General features: G+C 30.8%; 1 protein-coding gene across 1 annotated transcript in view; it reads right to left on the reverse strand.

The window, feature by feature from the left end:
* The window catches only part of IA-2 (tyrosine phosphatase IA-2), a 15,368-nt gene extending 2,978 nt beyond the window's left edge, over nucleotides 1-12,390 (reverse strand). Inside the window, exons 1-14 of the mRNA XM_018462471.1 lie at nucleotides 12,197-12,390; nucleotides 9,907-10,008; nucleotides 4,611-4,664; nucleotides 3,882-3,942; nucleotides 3,418-3,561; nucleotides 2,825-2,906; nucleotides 2,547-2,647; nucleotides 1,700-2,265; nucleotides 1,160-1,315; nucleotides 969-1,009; nucleotides 702-872; nucleotides 485-611; nucleotides 261-328; nucleotides 4-70 (exon numbers count right to left, since the gene is read on the reverse strand). Coding sequence (XP_018317973.1) covers nucleotides 4-70; nucleotides 261-328; nucleotides 485-611; nucleotides 702-872; nucleotides 969-1,009; nucleotides 1,160-1,315; nucleotides 1,700-2,265; nucleotides 2,547-2,647; nucleotides 2,825-2,906; nucleotides 3,418-3,561; nucleotides 3,882-3,942; nucleotides 4,611-4,664; nucleotides 9,907-10,000 — 1,732 coding nt within the window. The 5' untranslated portion in view covers nucleotides 10,001-10,008; nucleotides 12,197-12,390. The remainder of the gene's footprint in view (nucleotides 1-3; nucleotides 71-260; nucleotides 329-484; nucleotides 612-701; nucleotides 873-968; nucleotides 1,010-1,159; nucleotides 1,316-1,699; nucleotides 2,266-2,546; nucleotides 2,648-2,824; nucleotides 2,907-3,417; nucleotides 3,562-3,881; nucleotides 3,943-4,610; nucleotides 4,665-9,906; nucleotides 10,009-12,196) is intronic.
* Between the last annotated feature and the right edge of the window lie 1,638 nt (nucleotides 12,391-14,028).

Below are 14,028 nucleotides of genomic sequence, written 5' to 3' on the forward strand. Positions count from 1 at the left end.
CCAATGCACCGAAAAAACTGGAACTCATATCACTCTCTTTAGCTACCTCCAGAGTAGCTGGTAATTTAGTCTGTAAAAAAATATGGCTTTAATATTATTTTCTTTTGATTTTTAATCTTTGGAGCTTTTCATTTATTGTAAAAAAAATGTGTTTTTATTGATAATATTGGTAATATTAAAATAACATTTTATTTCAATATATGCAAAAAATTGGCAATTATTTAATTTGTCTTGATAAGAAAGATACATATTTGTAGTACCTTATCGCCTATACCTGCTCGAATAACTTCCATTCCTAGCGCATTTTGTAATTTATCACGTATGTTATCTAAAATAAAATACATTTATTTTAGAAATACATTTTATTTTAAAATACATTTTGTAGAGATAGATTTGTTTTTATCTTGCATCTTATGTAATATTCATATATCTTTATCAAAATTCGTATTCATATAAAATAAGTACAGTATGTAAATTACTGTACCGATGTTGTTAACAACGTCGGTTGCGTTGTAATTTTTGTCATTTTGAACAACTTTAAATGTTACTTCCGCGCGGCCTACTCGTATGGCTTTTAATGTTCCGAGAGGCAGTCCCAGGAGTTCTCCGACCTAAAAATTCAAAAATTTTACATTAATTTAAAAATATTTATAATTAATATCTTCTTGAAATATTTTGAATTATGTTCTATTTTATTCTACCTTATTAACCACGTGTTCTCCTTCAAGCCATGTATGAAACTCTTGCTCAAACTCAATATAGACATAATCTAAGTCAACATTTTTGTAAGTTTTTGGCCGGCCATCGCTTGTTTTGTACATATTATCGCGTAATTCCTTCTTAGTTAATGGTACATATAATTCGTTATTATTCTATAAGGATATGCATGTACTTCGTTATTTTACTAAGATATTGATGAAATACCTATTATAATCTAATAGACAAAATATAAACTTAATTACACTTACATCCTGATTATCCATCTCGGAATAATCTTTGTCAAGGAGGGCTGCAACAACATAAATCAATGAAACAAAATGAAAATCTTGTAGATTGCATCTTTGGGATATCTTTACTAATAAGAACCATCTCAAAATAATAAAAAAATTGATTGTAAAACTGAAATCAAACGTAGATTTAGTTGGAAATGTACACTTACTAGTCGGAGATTGGGTTTTAAATGCGTAATTATTCGTCGAAAATGGCGGACCAGGTTTTTTAACGTCTAGACGTTCTCTGCGTTTAAAGCCAGCCAACTCTCGTCTCCATAAAAGTGCATCTAAATCGTCATCGTACATTTCGTCATATACAGTTTCTGTGTCAAATATATTTCAATATAATAAAAAGATATTAACGTAATCCTCTATACTAATGACAGAGGTGGAAATGTATTTGAAATACTTTTATTTAAATACACAGTATTTGCAAAACAAATGTATTTTATATTTTACATTTCAGCGGAGTACATGAAAATATTACGTATTTTGTATTTAAAATTGAAAGATTGAAAGTTTTTTGTACTTTAAATAGTTTAAATAATAACATTGATTGTCAGTCTTAGTATTTGAAGTACAAATACAAAATATTTTTAATCTTTCATTATTAATACTGAAATACAAAATACAATTGTCTTACAAGTACTGTTTTTCAAATAAAAATATTTCAAATATAGCCCTGTCTATTGAAGTGATGAACTTACCACTTGCATCGGATGTAATTTTATATTTCCTAGGTCGCACAACTCCTCCCTCAGTGTACATTTCTCGTATTTTCGAAGAAGTATCTACGTCGGATCTCTCGATATTTGCTGAATTCTCTTCATCAATTTCGCTATTCTCATAATCGAGATCCTCATCGCGTCTCATCACTCCCCTTTTTACATCAGCATCAGAAAATTCGAAACGCAGTGGTTTCTTCCGATGCTTATATTTCCTTGAGAATGCCCTCTCATTTGTCTCAGAGGAGGGCTTCAACAATGTATAATCTGGCGATTTTTCGTTCTGCAAGAATTCAAGATCGGTGGACAAAAATTGCGTGTCATAAATATTCTCAGCGTCATCTTCGGGCAATGTTTCATCTCTCAAAGTATCCTCGAGTGACTCGGTAACATCATTTTTATAATCATCGATGAAGCTGAATCGACGTGTTCTAGACGGATAAAATTGCTCGCGCATATCATTCATTGAATTTCCGTACTCGTCATATTTCTCATTGTTGATTGAAGCCCGATTACTCTCATCACCTCGCCATTTCGTGTATCCAGATCTGTAAACAAATTTGATGAGTTTCTGATTGTATATGTCAATAATTGTCGTTCACAACAGAAAATCGATATCTCACTTAAAAAGCATTTTTCATATATATTAGTCTTCTATTTAAATTTCCGGTTGTATTTTCAAATATAATAGAGTATAAAATTAATAAAATAATTACTAAAAACTTTTTTATAAAAACATAAATCTGAAATAGCTTATAACAATATATAAATTCTAGAATGTGCTTGTGTTATTTTTAATCGACCTTTCTTTAAGCAAGGTAAGTCCTACCTGTCCTCAATATCTGTGGGACGATACACAACATCGGCCAAATTACTCTCAGGATTTTCGTTGTCCGTAGATATTCTTAGTATGGCAACTGCTGGAACCATCTAGAAAGAATATATCAACTGATTACTACGGAATATTGCGGAATATTACCAGTTACACATTAAAAAAAAATAATTATAACATTATCAGCAAACGATTACTTTATCAGGAAAAAATATTTTTCGATGTGTAGTTGAGAGTGCATATGTGAATACGTTTACGCTATGATTTATACTAACTTTGCCAATAAATCCATCTTGTTCATCGAGACGTGGCTTCTTTAAATATTCGCAGAGACGAAAATCACGAGCATCGTTTTGTCTGAAAATTTTTTTCATATTCTTTTTCAATTAATACTTTTTTTTAACCGATATATATGGATCAATATTTAATAAAACAGATAAAAATTATGTATACATCTATATATACATAATTTAATAAATTACACACACACACACACATATATATACATATATATACATATATACATAAATTTCGGATTTTGCAAATTTATAATTGTCATTTATTAATTTTTTATCATATAAGATATATGTCACCTTTTTCCTATATAATATTTTGGTCTAAAAGTTTCTATAATATAATATTAAAAATGTGCATTTAATTTAATCTGAAAAAATTAAATATTTAGCAAGTACATAGCAGCATACAACTTTCTTCTCTTTTATTGCAAAAAGTATAATGAAAAAAATGGTGACATATCTCTAAAATCTACATATATTAATCACATCTCTAAAATCTATATATATCTCTTTTGATAAATTTAAGTTTGTTACGACTTATAAGTTCTAACAAAATGATTTTGTTGAATTACCCATATCGGAGATTATGTAACGAAGTTTGCACAATACATTGTGTAAATGGATGTTTCCAGTTGTATCCGTTGGATTCTATAAGTCTCATCAATTGTAGTCTCATCGGCTGTAGCAGCTCCAGTTCATCGATATCAAGATTATATCTGCGCGATACAGAATAGACTGTATTACACCGCAATAACGCGTTGATTATGCTACACTTTATGTGTTGATCGCATTAAAACGTTACGTAGGTGTACGATAATAAAGACAGTAAAGACGAAGTAGCGAGACCGTTTGACGACCCAACGATAAAATTAACCGATCAGAAAAAGAATTCAATTCCGCTTGATTCATATACATATATTGCGTTTGCATATATCTCGAGTTGACATTTGAGACATAAGACATTTCAGTGCGAATAATTCATGCAGGATGTTTTAAATATATCACAATTTAAAAAATTTTTAGCTCGTTAACTTACTGATATAAATTCTCATTCTCTAAATTCGTGTACCGAGGTATACATTTTCCGAATGCCAGATCTGAAAAAATAATGTTAATATAAAAATGTCCGGAAAGCAAAATTCACATAATATCAGCCGATTGGCAGCAAATTTGATCAGAAAAATTCAGCAGATTCGGTATTATCTGTGTCTATATTAAATTCGTGTTTTGCCGATAAAGCCTGTTGATATAACAGCAGATTAACAGCAGAAATCGAGTAGAACTTGTCGAATGCAAATTCTGCTCGAATCTACTGTCTGTGTTAAATAGTTAAACTATATGCAAATCTGCTTGATTTCTGCCGCCAATTTGCTGTCATATAAACAAATTCTATTATATTTCTTGTAACATTCTATTGCCACTGCCTGCAGTATAATAGATTCTGCATCAAATTTGTAACCTTCTTGTTGACAAGATTTGTCAGCAGATACTGTGCAAAATCTGTTCAAGCAAACTTGGCTAACTGGAATAAATATTGTACAAAATAGTTATTATATTCGATTATATTAATAATACATCGCAGCTTTAATATTAACATAATTAACTCTGATTAAATTTAAAAAATCATACGAAAATTTATTTTTAATGGTCTATTTGTTTCTATATCTTCTTACTATGCATATAAAAGAAATTAAGAACTACAAGAAAAAAAATTTTTCATTTTGTTATAAACTCTTAATTAAAGAGAACTTTACAAAATTATTACCGTCAAAGCACTTTTCCGTCTGAGGGTCACATATGTCCTCGCTGAATAGACATCCTAAAAACAGAATTATACAAAAAGCTAACAGAAATTGTTTATATATATATATATATATATATGAGAGATATCGAGTGTGTGTAAGCGCGCGCGCGCACGTGTGCATGCCTTTCAAACGGTAATAATTAATTAACTTTGTCATACTCCAAGTATTTGCGTTAAATGCAGATTCAAGCATGCATCCTACTAAATCGCGCAAATATTTTGACAAAGGCAGGCAATCTAATTTTGTCCTGCTCATTTGCTTATGAAGCAATCGACCGGTTTGCTGTTATATTGCGACTTGTGAAACATATAGATATTATGGAATAAATATAGCAGCGCGCTGAAAATGTCTATTATTAGATATTATATATTATATATTAGAATAAACTAAATTTAATTTCCTGAAATAACTTTAGTGCGTTTCGTCATGAATAATTCTGGACAGACCTTTTATACATTCGTATTGTCATATGAAGTAAAGCGCACGTAACCCATATCCTCATATATCATGTGTGTTTTCCACTAAAAACTTATATGTATCTATATATATAAACTTTGACATTTCTTATAGAAGACTGCAACTTTGTAAAAAAAGAAGAAAGTCAAGTCAGATCGATATCAACTTTTTTCTTTCTTACAATTTTTTGTCAGTTCATTATACAACGTTTAATACCTTTTCAATCACATTCAATCTCTGTTTCAATTATTCTTCTTCACAATTCGCGTTTTAAATTATTTCATTTTTTTCATAAAAATAAATTATTTGTCTCGTAGATGTTATTATACATTCATCGTAATTTAATATTAAATTAAATTTTCTCATGATTGAGGATTTGATTGATTATGTCAGTTTGATGTTAAACAGAATGTATAATATGGAAAAAATTAAGGAACGTAACGATTGTGCGTGATTGTATGATTAAATAAAATTGCGTATATTTGAATGCGTAAAGCTTACCATTAGATTGAAAAAATGTAGGATACATTTAATGAATACGAGTCACAATTGAACGCATTCATCTTCTTGATATGTTATTATGCTATAATTTACTCTTACATATAGAAAACTGAAAATAAATCACCCCTGAGAGCATCTGGAATAATATATCGAAAAAGAAAGAAAAATATTACTTGTAGATTTATTTACTTGTTGAAAAAATTAATTTATTGAACATAAAACATTAAAATCTAGAGATTAAAGATCAATATTTGAACGCCTGGTAAATCGTATAAAAAATTTATAATACTTCCAACTGTTTGCAAGAAAATATATGTTTGAATATGCAATTTAATTTATTATATCATACAGTATTTATTGAAAGATTAAATGTTTATTTGATAAATTATAAACAAACTGAATTTTAGTTGGAATAATTGGTAATTGTGAGCTACAATTTACAATTTAAGTATCATAGTACGGTCTTTAATAAACATCATTTCGCGTCATACATACACACATATATATATGTAATATCTATTATATACTAAATATAAATATTTATTGTTAGCCTTTTTGTTCAATGAATAAAAAAAAAAACACTCTTTTACACAAAGAAAATGTCAAGATCAAATATAATAGATGATCAATGCGGATCGAGTGAACAGATAAATCGGATGTTCCATATGCACCGCATATTTCTGCGTTTCAATTTTATTATACATTCGTGTTTGCTGTAAATATGCGATGTATATGTAAACATTAAATTTATCTATTCGTTCGATCCGTGTTGATTATCTATTGTATTATATTTGATTTTGATATTTTCTTTGTGTAAAAGACCTTTGTTTTATGCATTGAAGAAAAAGGTCACATTTCAAGCCATCACCTTTTACGGTACCGAAAGAGTTATCTAGAATCATAGTAGACAAAACGAGGTGAGAGGAGAAGGCACGGAATAGATAAGCAAAGGGTTATACGTGATATATCTGAAGGAGCGAGAGAGTGTAGCGGCTTTACAGCGTACGATAGAGACATCTCGCAAGCTCACGAAGGTGGTGACTGCGTGGGATGAACAGTTCGATAACTGTCGAGTTGCTGTCGTGGGCGAAAATCGAACACTTCCCTTCCTCTCGCTTTCTCTCTGTATGTGCATGCGCGCACGTATGTATGTGTGTGAAAGAGATGATTTTCTATTTTATAAAGATGTATTATGAATAAATTTAAGAAGCGTTAACGATAATAATGATTCACAAGATTATCTTTCAAAAATTTTGTTTTTCAGAAATTTTTAGATTGCTTATTTAATACGTACTATTATTTACAAATTAGATTTCCTCAACTAAAAATTTAAGATTGCGAGACAGTCTTATTTAAAAATTGATAAAGAATAACAAGAAATAAATAATTAGACTCCTTATAATTGTATATAAAAAATAATAAATTCAAAGCCAAATTTTATGTAACTTTGTACCATCTATTAAATGATATTTAAGAATATTATTTTTTTGCGCACTTCTTGTCGCGCTGACTCCAAATTAAAAATTGATAAATCAGAAAAAAATCTCTCTTTTTTACATTTACTTTAAACCATTTATTCAATCAATCATATCACGTCAGATTTCTATTTTTTTTCTTCTAGTATATTAATTAAGTTTGTTTCGTAATTTCTTCGAAATCTCCTTATAGAATGAAGAGGATCTACAAAAAGAATTGAAATGTTCCAAGCAAAAGTCAATACAATTTATTCTCGTATTATTAATATGATTGGTTCATATTAGATTTCCTTCTACTAATTTATAAATTTCATTTGTCTTTGTTTGAAATCAATTTTCGTTCAACAAAATTTTTTTCGCAGTTATTTAGAGTTATCTAAAATTATCAATATTATTAATACAAAATATTATTCCTCTGTTACTTCATTAATATCTGCAGTTAAAAGAAGCAGTGACTGCTAGTATTTAGAAATATGTTACAATCTTTTTAAATCTTTTAATAATCTTCCCATAATAAGCTTATAATAAACTTTATAAGGTAGAGCGGAGCTATTTCGTCCATTTCTCATGATATTGTTTATGCTTTTGTGTGTGAGTAACGTATATTCAACATTTAAAGGTCATACTTATGCTCTCAAGAATAAACAACCATAATTGTAGTTATGGTAGTTACATAAGATAGTTACAAACACGTTACTGTAAAAATAAAAAAATATTGTTTGTCGTCGTAAATTTTATATTACTTTAAGATTGAAAATGACGGAATAGCTCCGTTCTATCTTAAATAGGAATATACATTTTGCGAATGTAGCGAATGAATTTATAATATTTATATAAGCCACGTATGTGAATGAAAAGTATCCTGAGAACGATAACGAGAAATCAATCAAGATCGACGACCTTAATCTCGATTTCTTCTAAAAGTGCGCTGGGAATAATAGTATCGCAAAAGCTCACCGCTGACGTCAAACGTTGGTGGATATTACGAGCTAAAAATGCTCGTCGAGCTTTAAAGTCTAGTCACGTTGATATTCTTTTTTCATTTAATAATTAACCCTAATCGGTATTCACGGGTCCCCAACCCATTTCTTCAACTACGTTGTGAAAAATCGTAAAAAATTTTTCACAACGTAGTTGAAGAAATGGGTTTACATAATGTTACGTTACATAATCTTATTCATCAAATCTTGACATTGGACTTTAAGCAATGATACATTAATTTAAAGTATATTGGGCCTGCAAATATCAGTTTAAAAAATTTCGAAGCGAATACCCATTAGGATTAAGCTGTTATTTCAAATGGATACACACACAACATTGTGAATGCATATACACAACGTACGTTATACATAGCATAAAAATTAAATGTAAGATTAGTTTGATTAATTGTAATACTTTAATATTGCCGAGCCCTCCGAAATCTCTTCGGTTGTATCTATAACGTTTAATTAATTATATTTTCCTTCTATTAAACACATATACATATATGATATTATACAACTTTTATATATACCTATTTTTCGCAATCATTACGTTTTAATCTTAAAAATAAAATGTAAGCAATAACTTCCATGGCCAGGCGCGGTTTGCTCACTTTTTCTTATATTTCTTTTCGACGTATTGTTAATCAATAAGTGCTCTTTCATGAATGTAGCGGAACAGCATGTTACTTACAAAAGTATAATGTCATGCGTTAACTTAATAGGGCGTCAACCATTGGGGTGTATCGACCTATACAACCGATGTTAATATTTCAATATGAATACTGATATCATCGAAAACATTGATTGAAAATAAAGTGTCCTTTCGTTAAATATCTTGAAAAAGCATTCTACGTTTTATTTGAGATTTTATTTTAGAAAGATTCTTAGAAAAATATCAAGAACTATAGATATTTAAAAAAACTTGAATATTGAGAGAGAGAGAGAGAGAGAGAGAGAGAGAGAGAGAGAGAGAGTTATTATTTTATTTCAAAAAAGTCTTAAAATTTTGCATATTTTGATACATTATACATGATTAATATATCATTTAAAAGCAGCAAAATTGGAATTATTTCATTTAGCATTGCTGATTTGAAAGTCTGCATCATTTTCTCAGCGTGCCGTTACATCTGCGTAATATATCCCTCATCCTTTGTTGCATGTTATCACATTTACTTCTCACGTACAAAGAGTTTCTAGTTGATTGCACGGAATGTTATAACAGGTGGTTCACAGTGAAACATATCGAGTGGAACGCTTCAACATGTGAAAAGTTATATTTCCTGTCTCTCTTTAAAAGTGCCGCTTATCGACTTCAAGAGGAGACTTAAAGTTCATCCGCTTATTAATTGCAAAGAGAAGCGAAGCATCTTCACAACCTTGAAAAGATATTCAACGAAAGTATATAACTGGAGAACTCAACTTGAAATTGAAATACTTATATATTTCAAATTGAAACATTTTAAATAGATGCCCAGGAAAAAATATTATATATATGAACATATTTTATATATAATTGTATATAAAATATGTCGATTGTTTTAATATAATTTTATATAACTATATATAATTATTTATAACTATATATGAAACATTTTTTCCCGGGTGGCGACGGAGCGATGTACATTTTCTATGAGAAGAAACAGACGACTTGATTGAAAAACACATTTTTATAAAATTATCATTTTTAATGTTAATCTCCCTTTTTCTCTTTCCATATTTTCTAATATATTCGCATAATAAGTAATTTCACTAATTATTTAAGTATTCATGTCGAGTATACTTTCAGAAGTAAACGCTATTATTTTCATATTTGCGGGATAATAATATTGAATTACACTCACCGACGTCGCCATCGGCCAGAACGACGACGTGATAGAAGATTAGTACACAGAGCACCGGCAGCTCTAAGCCTCCTTGCCACCGTTTACGGCCCATAGATGTTCCTACAATTATAAAACCACATCAAATCTTTATGTCACTTTACCTACTGTCACTTATATAATTTCTATTAATTTACCTTTCAAACACTTCTCCATATAAAAATAAAACAAACGTCATAGCCATGATTTTAACGAGTACATAATAACTAAATAGTAACAAGTAAATACTTCATGAATGCATTACGCATAAACGTTACATTACACTATTTTACACTAGTTCATTTTGCAAATGAGTTTTTTCTTTTAATAGTTTTCAATGATTAAAAAGTTATTGTAGTTATTTCAGTGATAAATATTACGTCAAACGTAAGATTTTATTTCGTGAATTGATTACTGGATTACTCAATACGGAAATATACTTGGACTTATAGCAACGCTTTCTAGTAGTGTAAGTACCTTCCTGAGTGCATCGCTCTAAAGTATATACAGTACCTGTCCTCGAACCTAAATCCAACAAAAGCTAATACACGGCATAATTCACGCCATTTTTTTCATCAACTATAGAAATATTATAGATTGGAGTTATTCTTTATCAGAAAAAAAGACAAACAAGAATGGAAAAATTATTAAATCTGTTTTTTGCAGCGTTTTTGTATTTTATCTTTAGATGTATGAAGAAAAAAAATTTTATTTAATATCTATTTAATATGTAGCATTCTATAAAAAACAGAAAAAAAACGATAAAAGTATAAAAAATATATATTTTATGTTGTTGACTATATTTCCAGCTTTAGATTTTTATTCCAGATATCTAGATTCTCTATTTACTCCAAAGAGGTCTTACCACGATTTTTGTGCTTATATGTGCATGTCTCATAATTGAAACATCAGATTGTAGCCATGTTTCCCTAACCACCTTTTGGTTAGGTGAACATGGCTAATTATCTGACTGGTCGAGTTCTAGTCTCTAATTTGCAATCCTTAGTCTCCAATGTGTAATATGACACAGGTTTAAGGAGACGTTAATTTGTCTCTGAAGGGCTGCATTCGAAAATACTATCCGAGTGTCTCCGAGTATCATTTTATATTTTAGATGTTCACCTAATATTAAACAAGAATAAAATGACACTTGAAGGTACTCGCGTAGTATTTTCGAACGCAACCCTTCAGAGATAAATTAAGCTCTCCATAATTAACCTGTGTCACACTATGCATTGAAGAATGAGGATTGCGAATTAGAGATTAGAATTCAACTAATCAGATAATTTTAATTTCAATCCCTTTTGTTCTGATTGGCTGAATTCTAATCTTCAATTCGCAATCTTCAATCTCCAATGTATATAGTATGACACAGGCTTTATGAAGGGTCTATAATAGAAGTCGTAAGGTCTGAAGTCATAGGAAATTGACCAATCATAGTCGGTTATTCTCCTCACATTCGACCGTGATTAGTCAATTTTTTACGACAGACTTTACGACCACTATTTGATACGGTCAACGCGATGCTACAAACGCTTTGAAGTGTTTTTTAATTGGTCAATTTGTAAAACTTTTTCTTCTGATTAGTTCATCAAACACTTCAAAGCATTTGTAGCGAAACTTTGATTACAGCCTGTCTTCTGTTGTAGACTCCAAGAAAACCTGTACGAATACATCATCCGATTTTAATCATTTCCTGGATATTATTCTTAAATATTATTCTTAAATAAATGGAAACGAGGAAAAGATACGCAACTTCTATAATTTTATTTTAAGTATCTAAGTTTGGAAATCTCTCTTGATAAATACGCAATAGAATGAATGGAGTTGTATTTATTCACACGTATTGAATGAACAATATGAAAAGAGACGGTACTGTGATAAAGTAGGTATATTACACCGGCAAAGTGTGAAATAAATTTTTACTCATCTTGATAGAATTCCTTTAACCATCTGCACAATCGTAATATATTTTAAAGAAAATTAGTATAAAAAGTTCTGTTTAGAAAGGCACATGGAATTAAAATTCATTTTTCACAACTAATTACAAAGGAGCTGTTTGTACACAAGAATATGAGTTTTCTGCAAACAAAATTAAAATATGAAATTAAGAGAAAAAGGAGAGAGATAAAAGAGGAAGAGCGAGAGAGAGAGGGATGGACTGAAAAGAGAGAAGGGAGGGGGGAGAGAGAGAGAGAAGGGGAGGAAAAAAGCGAAAGAGGAAAAAGAGAAGCATGCAAGGTGGAAGGTATGAACGCAGATACGTCTTCACCTGGGCGTGACACAACGTAGCCTTTTTCACACCCTGCGGCACATCGTGCGCGTCACCACGAGAAACACCGTCGGCACTGTTTCCGCTTCGCGTAAGAGCTAACGATCACCACTTGGCGGTCCTGGCTGCAAGCTCCTGGACCATGTCCCCGTGAACAGCTGCCGGTTCCGCCGCAGTGATGGCACTGACTGAAAAGCGAGGGCAGACAGGACGATGAGGAGGAGGTACAACAGGCGGCGGCGACGACGCGCAGGGCGTGCGTCGTCGGATTTTGAAATCGATTGCAACGCCGCCGGGTAGTGGGCCAACGAAGACGTAGAATGATAAAGCGAGAGAAAGAGGGATGTGAGGAGTAATGAGTAGAGATGGAAATAGAGAAAGAGAGAGAGAAAGTGCGAACATCGTCGTCGAAAATGATAAGAAGGAACGTTCTGTGAAAAAATAAATTTTACTCGTCGAATCGACAAATAAACGACGATGCTGATGAACGAAGTTATCACGTTACATCCTCTGTTAACGATGGAATTTTAATTTTATCGGCAAAGGCAAAAATCAGGGGAGAAAGAGAAGAAACGAACAACCGGTGACGCGGCAAACATGGTCGACGACAAAGTCACGAGTGGTTTTGTTTTATCTCATTTATGTATATATATATATATATATATATTCTACCTAAACGATGGATTTCCTAAGAAAAAAGATGTATATAGCGTGTGAAAGCAGATACGATCATCGACGAGAAAAAACGAAGGACTCGTGGAACTTGTCGCGTTGCGTTATTGGAAGGGTTTTACAGGGCATATATAATATCGATTAGGGAACACTTGTTGCGGGTGAATGAAAAGCGCGAGGCAAATGTGACCTAAGTTCTCTGAAAGAACCGGAGCGCCGGGAGAAAGATTTATGCCGTTTCTAATGATATAGTCGACAGAAAAGAAGAGAAGAGGGTCGTTAGTAAGGAAACGCTCCATAATGAGAAACAACGATTAATTATCGCAAAAAATTCTTTTTACATCGTCGGAAAAAAATATCTCACTAACCATCCTGAAAAGATGAATACGAATATATTTCAGCATTCATGCTTTTTTCAGACTTTAAATCTGATAAATGCTTGTTCTACGTATTATATGCATATAGATATCGTTCGTAACATTCGTTTTTGTATCTTTTATCCCTCCTTTTCATTTTCGATAGCAATAAATTATCCCTCATCAAATTGTCCCTTGATCGTTAAATATCGCCGGATGAAGGAAACGACCATTAAATTACAGAATTTATTACCAATTTAAATTTGCATACGATTACCATTTGAATTGTATATTTGAAGTCAATCGAGTCAATCTGCTTTACTGAGAAACGTTCAATTTTCTCTCTTATAAATATTACACATAATAGATCTGTTTTCTATAGTGAAATTACATTTTTATTTAAAATGAGATAGATAATATATGTTTGATATTTGACGAAAGCGAGAGAGAGAGAGAGAGAGAGAGAATTCTAATGCAGGAATAAGGGATAATTTATCATGTACATATATATAAGGAACTTATCATATATATATATTTTATTATAATTTCATTTTTATTTAACGTTTACAAATAAACACAATAATTTTCCGGTCCTTAAATTTACTATACACAATGAAGTCATTCATGTTACGAGTCAATTTTCATAACCTTAACAAAAAGTGATTTTTATTTTACATAACTCTAACATCTTTAGAAATTATTTATAAGATTGTGTATATTTTTTAAAAATTATATATAAATGTTATAACTAATTGCTCCTAATTATTCAAAGAAAAGAAATGTACAGAACATGAATGATGTGTA

This window comes from Mycetomoellerius zeteki, unplaced genomic scaffold (assembly GCF_001594055.1).
Source record: "Mycetomoellerius zeteki isolate Tzet28-1 unplaced genomic scaffold, Tzet1.0 scaffold145, whole genome shotgun sequence".
NCBI lineage: Eukaryota > Metazoa > Arthropoda > Insecta > Hymenoptera > Formicidae > Mycetomoellerius > Mycetomoellerius zeteki.